This window comes from Falco peregrinus, chromosome 4 (assembly GCF_023634155.1).
Source record: "Falco peregrinus isolate bFalPer1 chromosome 4, bFalPer1.pri, whole genome shotgun sequence".
Classification (NCBI taxonomy): Eukaryota; Metazoa; Chordata; class Aves; order Falconiformes; family Falconidae; genus Falco; species Falco peregrinus.
The window spans coordinates 44,002,487-44,010,336 of NC_073724.1; the positions used below are offsets into that span (position 1 = coordinate 44,002,487).

General features: G+C 48.7%; 1 protein-coding gene across 1 annotated transcript in view; it reads right to left on the reverse strand.

Moving 5' to 3' along the window:
• Nucleotides 1-5,152, reverse strand: part of PCP4 (Purkinje cell protein 4) — a 51,882-nt gene extending 46,730 nt beyond the window's left edge. Inside the window, exon 1 of the mRNA XM_005229518.3 lies at nt 5,022-5,152. Within this exon, the coding sequence (XP_005229575.2) occupies nt 5,022-5,030 (9 nt within the window). The 5' untranslated portion in view covers nt 5,031-5,152. The remainder of the gene's footprint in view (nt 1-5,021) is intronic.
• Between the last annotated feature and the right edge of the window lie 2,698 nt (nt 5,153-7,850).

The following is a 7,850-nucleotide window of genomic DNA, read 5'->3' on the forward strand; positions in this document are numbered from 1 at the left end:
TTTCTTCAAGTTACTCTTTTACAGGGAACCACGTTATCTGAAGCATATTGTTAAAGCTAACTGTTCTTTAATAAAGTGGTGCGTTGTTTGAATCTTTTGGCCTTCTATATATTGCAAAAAATAACAGTGTGCTTCTTTCTAAAAAGCATGTCTGCCAGTTTCACCAAATTAATATCAATTTCCAACACCACTTGTAAGTGCTATTTTAGAAGATGCTTGATCCCACTGAAACCACACTGATGGAAGGAGTAGGCAAAGTGACAGATCTAAAACATATTGTTCTCCCTCCTTCCTCCTCTTTTGAGCTGCAATTTACCACTCAGCTAATAAATAGATGTGAGTTAAAATTAAAAAACTGATGTTCACGTACCTTATCTGTTCCACCCCCATCCTGCAACAGCTGCAGAATTTCCTCCTCCACTCTGCCATGTTCTTGCTGCACTTTTTAGATCCATACAGTTTTGTACCTACTGTGGTTATAACCACAATGAGGCCAATAATTAACAGTTGAGGGTCACAGCAGTACCCAAAAAATGCATCCAGAAGGGCCCCCCTAAGACAACTGGCTGGCCCAGACACCCCCAGGACTTCAAGCAGCATGCAAGAAAACAGGAGCTCCTCTAAACAAACATGGTATGTTTTCCCCCTACAAATACCAGTTCTTTGATTTAGTCCCATCAGGATTATTGGTGTACAATCCTCACTTCAGTGTTTAAATACATCTGGTTCTAAGACCCTAAATACAATTTCAGTGGAATGGTTTCAACTGAATTCAGGAGACCAACCCATGAAAGAACTCCAGTTTTCCCATTTAACTACCTGAAGCAGCTACAGTTTCCAACAAGCCTCCAGGTATGCCTAGTGTTTCACACTTGGACATATCCCTTTCCCTCTCCAACAGCCTCCTGGTGAATACACCTGTCCAAAGTGATAGAGACACGTTCCAGGTTCTCCCTTAACCTGGACGTAAGAGGACACCCTCTGTTACTTGGCCAGCTTAGGGACATGCCCAAACCACCAAATCATGTGGTACTACTAGTTTTTAAAACAGCCACAGCAGGAACTGCCTTGGTGATTAGAGTCTTACACCTTGAGGACTGATCAAGCTCAATTTGCATAAAAATACCTTTGACCCCAGTACTAGACTATGTCAACTTTCCAATGAAGCCTCCATCTTTGCAGAGTTGGCAGCCTGGGTACCTCCCACTGAAGATGACCTGAGCTCCAGAACAAAGGTTCAGTACTCCAGGTTGCAGAGGAGAGCTATCTGGATGAGCATACCCCACGTGACAGTTCAACCCCCGTGAATGCCCTGCACACCCCTGTTACGGGGCACACAAGCACCCTTCATGATCCTTTTGAAGGTGGACACCCCACAGCAGTTGCTGCAGGATTCAAGGGCCTAGAGGCATCATAAGCAAAGAGAAAGAGCTTGCCATAGCTCAAAGAAACAGGACCTGGTGTTCTTTGTATTCAAAACCTAACACAAACCCCTATTTTTATGCAGAGATCAAGTCTCCAGCTCTTAGCCTCCCCAACTAAGAGACCTAAGCACTCTGGAATCAAGCCTCTAACAGCTCCCTCCTGTTGTACGAGTTTCATGTGCCAGGTTGCTTGTTGCCTGCTTTAAAAGGAAAGCTAGAAATTCCTCCTCCGGTCTGGTAGCTAGGCTGCTCCTCAAATCCATAAAGCTGCTGGCTCAGACACTGCCTTGGGTAGTGCACATGAGCACCCTGGCAGTCAGCACAGCACTTGACTCTCAGCGAGGGCTTTTCCAATGAAAGTTCTTCAGGCCTGGGCTGATTAGGTATGTTTCCTGAACGGCTCTCCCAAAGTCAGACACTTGAGTAACACATAATAAAGTCAAATTCCTCCCTTACACCAGCAATACCACTCTGACCTTAAATACCAAGAAGAAATAAATGCCTCTAAAAAGGCAATCTCCACTAATGCTATTTTAAGCTCCAGCTCCTTACACCTGTGCTTCGTCCCTGAACCACTAGAACCAGCATCCAGGGCTGTAACACCATATTGTTTAAGTTTACAAGTCCAGACCCACTTCCTGATGACAACCTAAATCATTCAACATAGGAGGAAAAGTGGCAGTGACTGTCAGAAACGTTTGTGTGATTAAATGTTTCTTGTGAACCTTCTGGCCAGGGGAATAATATCACCGTGACCCAACATAATCTGCAGCGTGTCAGATAGCTAAGCGACTGGTAAGATCACAGGATTCCCCGTGGTTAATCAAGTTCATGCCAGTTGTGAGTCTAGAGGCTCACTGGTAAAACTACTGGCTGAACAGCAATTTGGCATTGGTCTATAAGCCCATTACCCAAGATTACCTCCCCCAGTTCGTCCTGTGTGACCAGAGATCTGTAATGGAAGAAGGGCTGCATCTCATGGGTGCTCACTGACAGCAGCTGATATTTTCCAGGATGGCTCTTCTCTCTAGGCTTATTAAAAATAACAGACAACTTCTACAGACCTAAAGAAAAGGCTACTCAGTTATTTGAGGACAGATTTTCAAAAGCTGCTTCAACACCTAAAAATGCATTTTCATATAGAGTAACATGCCTGAGAAGTTCCCCATACAGCTAAGTGATTTATCTGCCACCAAAACCAAGCAGCAGGCAGCACTAACCATGTTTAGTAATGCTACTAGGTAAACTCTTAAACCTCAAATTCCCTGTAACTAGTCACAGGACCTGACTCCTGCCCAGCAGACTGAGCATCTTAAACATATTTTCAGCCAAGTATTGCAGAGAAATAAGTGCAGGGGTTTTCTGTAGAAAAGTTCTTTATCCTTCCTGAAAAAAAAATAAGCTAGAAAACAGAAAAGTAGTATAGTCAGATGAATGGCTGCTTCCTGTTCAGCTTTCTCCACCAGGCAACTCGTAATCACTGCCCATGAACAGCAAAGAAGTTAATTTTGCTTGAAGCAGCAAAATAAGAATCCATGAAAGTATCAGCAAATAACTTGAGGGATATGAAAGCGCTCTTCAGAGATTTCTGCAAGCGTATTTCAAGCTCCATGCATGTCCTGACAATTGTTAACATAAAGCAAAAAACCTTACCACCCTCCCAACACCATTCTGTTTGGGATAATCTTTTGATGGCTCTAGCTGAGCCTCTTTTTAATCACCCTGTCCTCAGATTTTCTAGCAGATTAAAACAAAGAAAATAAAAATATTTTTCAGTTACAGCATTACAAGTGAAATCCATCAAACCCCCATCCAAATATAGCAAACATGTCTAAGGAGCTTGCTTTCTGGCTGGTGGTGGGGTTTTTCGCCTCAAAACAGTCTTTTGCAGTGATGTGGTTTTAGGTAGTCCATTGGCTTTCATCTGCCTTTTGGAAAAGGTATCAACTTTTGATTAATGGCTGACAGGCAACTAACAGCAAGGAAGCTTTTCTTCATTGGAGCTGTTAGTGATGCTCCCCAATATTGTCAGTTGAATGACAGTATGACGGAAGACACTGAGCATGGCACTAAGTCTCATATGTACAAGGCTAAGTGCTGGCACCCGAGAAAGAGACATCTTTCAGCTCTGAGGATTTGCTAGGAATACTGTTCTATGAGACACAAGGAAATGTATATGAATAGAGAACCCCTGTGCTGGCATTAGAGATGATCTTGACATTCATCTGGACTTTTAAAATCCCGAAGGCAAGCAGTTCAAACTGTGAAGGGGTAATTACTGAACAAATACAACCTAGCACAGGGCTATAACAAGAAAGCGCCTTGTACAGTATCACCCAATCATTACTCCTCACTAGAAGACTTTTTTCCCCAAAAAAAATTGCTGTCTTTAATGAGTGGAATAGCAGTGTTGCATCAAGAACACTTCAGCTAGCCTTGGGGGCAAAGGGACAGTGACTGCAAAAAAACCCCACACTATGAACTCTACTCAGTCGATACAAACACAGGCAGCAGCCTAGGAGAGGTGACAGAGCCTGGTGCATTACACCTGGACGATCCCTTCAAGCAGCAGCAAAGCACAAGAGGATTTCCTCTGCTTTCCCCATTTCCGAGCAAAGATGTAAGCTTCTCCTCATAAACCCCTGCACCTGAGACCATGCTACTACACCGCTTTTTGTCTCAGATTTACAACCCATCTAAAACCACAGCCGAGTGTCACACCTGCACAACTAGCCTAGACTTACTTGTGGTCACTCTTAATTTTACTCTTGCCTCTAAGAAAGAAACACCCGTTTGCTAGTGAAGCAGCAGGTCTTTCGTAACAGGAAACAGCCTCCAAAAAGAGATGCTGGGTAAGGCATCGTACAGGTATCTCTGCTGATTCCCAGAGAAAGAGTTGCACTGGAGAACATGGGATCTGCCAGGGTTTTGACTGACTACACTGTCAACATGCCTGACGACACTTCTAACAAGAATACTGCTTTGCCCCTGAGAACTTTTCCACTGCAAAAAAGACACAAGTGAAAATGTTTGGCTTATAGCTAAAGGATGCAAGTGACCCTTACATGCTTGGCACTATTTACATTTCTCCTTAATTATAATCTTTCCCAGGACACTATTTATAAAGTTTACATCAGCATCCAACGACAAACAGGGCATTTTTTTTTTCCATGAGCTCCAGCAAGTAACTTTCAAACAACTTACCAAACCCTCCCTTCTGCATAGAAAAGCATTAAATACATCTTTAAGTTATTAGTTGGGGTTTTTTTAACAAATGATGCTCCACTGGTGCACAGTCCTTCCAAGGGCAAAGCACTGCCCCAGTTCAGGCTCTGAAGGCGCACACGGCCCTGGGAGGCTCTCTCTGCCAGAAGGCAGGGTCTAGAGAAGCTGCACGCATTTCAGACTCCGCACCCAGCAGACGCCCCCCAGGAGCGCCAGCTCCGCCGGGCAGACAGCCGGCCCCACCGGTTCCCGGCCCGAGAAGCACCCTGCCCTCCCCAAAGGGACGGTGACACCCCCGCCAAGCGCTCCCCACGCTCCGGCCTCCCGGGGCACTTTCGGGGGCTGCGGCGCTCCCCCCCCGCCCCCGCTCACCTCGCTCATGGCGCGCGGCAGCCCGGCTCGCGGCAGCGCAGCTCGCGGCACCCCCCGGCACAGCGCTCCCCGCCGCCCCGCGCCGCCCGTTAAGAAGCGGCGCCCCGCGCCCGGCCCGGCCCCAGCCAGCCAATGAGCGCCGCGCCCGCGCCGACCCCCCGCGCCCCCATCCGAGAGGGCGCGGCGCCCCCTGGCGGCGGCGGTGGCTCCCGCCTGGCAGCCGGTGCCCGGGCCCCGGGGTGCCGTCCCGCACAACCGGCGGCCCCCGCCGCCTCGGCCGAGCGGGCAGCGCGGAGGTGCTGAGGCTGGAGCCGCGCCGCACGCTCGTCCTCGGGAAAGAGCGGTCACAGGCACCGGGACCGCTGCTGTCCCCAAACACCCGGCACAAGACACGCTCCCGTTGGGGTGGCCCCGGGGCGCCCGGCTGAGGGAAGGGGCCGTCACCGGGGCAGGCGGCGGGGGAGCTGGGGACAGGCCCGGCCGCCGGCTCGGGCGGGGAGCTGCCCTTGCCCTTCCGCAGTGCGGGCCGGGCCGCCTGGGGCTGCGGGCTGGTGCGGGCGGGTCGGGGAAACGAAGTTCCACCGCCGCCTTCGGCACCCGGCCCCGCTCCTCGGCACTGGCGGGCAGCAAGACTAGAGCCTCACGGCCATTTCTGACAAAATACACAGCATTTCCTCACCGAGCTGCTTTCGCGGGTGTAGGCAAAACAGCCCTTCTGATAATTTCTCTGGAGGAATACTTAAAATAACACTTTGGAAAGGGTGCTGCTGTCTCCAGCATCCATCTTCTGATGGAGCGCAATTACTGTATTTGGCAATACGCATTTCAGATGCTCTGACTCATGTATCTGTGAAGAAATATAGGTTCAATTTGCTCTGGGAATGCATTTAACTCCCTCAAATTTTTCTCAAATCAATATAAAAGTTAACACATTATTTTGGAGAGCCCAAGAAGCCTGCCAAACCTCTCCACTTCCAAAGACTACCTTGCAGCAGCCTCTTCTCTTCATCAAAACCTATGTTCGGGGCCAGTCTTAATAAATTTTGCAAGACCTTTCTGGAAACGACCTTTCCCCTCTGAGCTGCAGAGGCACAGGCACCAGTGTCCCTTTGCTGTGCCACCCGTCAGCAGACGCGCAGTGATGGGGGGGCACAGGGAGCACCCCAGCTGCAGTGACCACCACCACAGCTTTCAGTCTGCTCCTGCCTGAACGCCCGCCCGGCCCCTGCCTGGCCCTGTGCTCTTACCAGCACTCCTCCCCAGCAGGCGAGATGAAAAGACTCCACAGGCAGTGGAACTGGGGATGTGGATCATGGGAAGAATGTAGGGATGCTGCCCTGATGTTAGGGATGGGATCAGGAAAGCTAAGGCATAGCTGGAGCTGAATTTGGCAAGGGATGCAAAGAATAATAAGTGCTTATATAGGTTTGTTGGCCAGGAAAGGAAAATAAAGTTTACCCTCCTGGTAAATAAAATGGGAAAGCTGGTGACAACTGACATGGAGAAAAGGCTGAGGTACTCAACACATTTTTTTGCCTCAGTTTTCAGTGTTAATCTCTCTTTCCACATCTGTCAAGCCCCTGAACCTCAAGGCAGGGACTGCAGGAATGAAGTCCCTCCCACTGAAAGTAAAGACCAGGTTGAAGACCACCTGAAGAACCTGAACATACACAAGTCCATGGGACCTGACAAGATGCACCCCAGGGTCCTGAGGGAACTGGCTGATGTAGTTGCCAAGACACTCTCCATCATATTTGAAAAGGCATGGCAGTCAGGCAAAGTCCCTGGTAACTGGAGGAAGAGAAACATCACACCCATTTTTCAAAAGGGTAAAAAGGAGGATCCTGGGAACTACTGACCGGTCACTCTCACCTTTGTACCTGGTAAGATTATGGAACAGGTCCTCCTGGAAGACATGTTGAAATATAAAGGCATGGAGGTGATTAGAGACAGTCAACATGGCTTCACCAAGGGCAAATCATGCCTGGCTGATCTAGTGTCCTTCTGCAGTGGAGTGGCTGCATCAGTGGACAAGGGAAGAGCTATGGATGTCATCTACCTGGACTTAGGTAAGGCCTTTGATATGGTCAATATTCTTGCTGCTAAATCAGAGAAACGTGGGTTTGATGGATGGACTGTTAGATAAGGGATGGATGGCCATGTCTGAAGAGTAACAGTCAACAGCTCAACGTGCGGGTGGAAACCAGCAAGGAGTAATGACCCTCAGGGGTCTGTACTGGGACCAATACTATTTAAAATCTTCATTAACGACACAGACAGGGGGATTGAATGTGCATTCAGCAAGTTTGCAGATGACATCAAGCTGAGTGGTGCCGTTGATTCAGCAGAGGGAAGGGGTGCCATCCAGAGGGACCTTGACAGGCTTGAGGAGTGGGCTTATATGAACCTCATCAGGTTCAACAAAGCCAAGTGCAAGGTCCTGCACCTGTGTCAGGGCAGTCCCCAGTATCAATACACTTGAAGAGATTGAGAGCAGCCCTGTGGAGAAGGACTTGGGGATACTGGCACATAAAAAATTGGACGTGAGCTGGCAACATGTGCTTGCAGCCCAGAAAGCCAGCCATATTCTGGGCTGCATCAAAAGAATGTGGTCAGCAGGCTCAGGGAGGTAATTCCGCCCCTCTACTCCACTCTGATGAGACCCCACCTGGAGTACTGCATCGAGCTTTAAGGTCCCCAGTACAAGAGAGACATGAACCTGTTAGAGGAGGTCCATGAATATGATCAGAGGTATGGAACACCTTTCCTGTAAAGAAAGTCCGAAAAAGTTGGGGCTTTTCAGCCAAGAGAAGGCTCAGGGGAGACCTT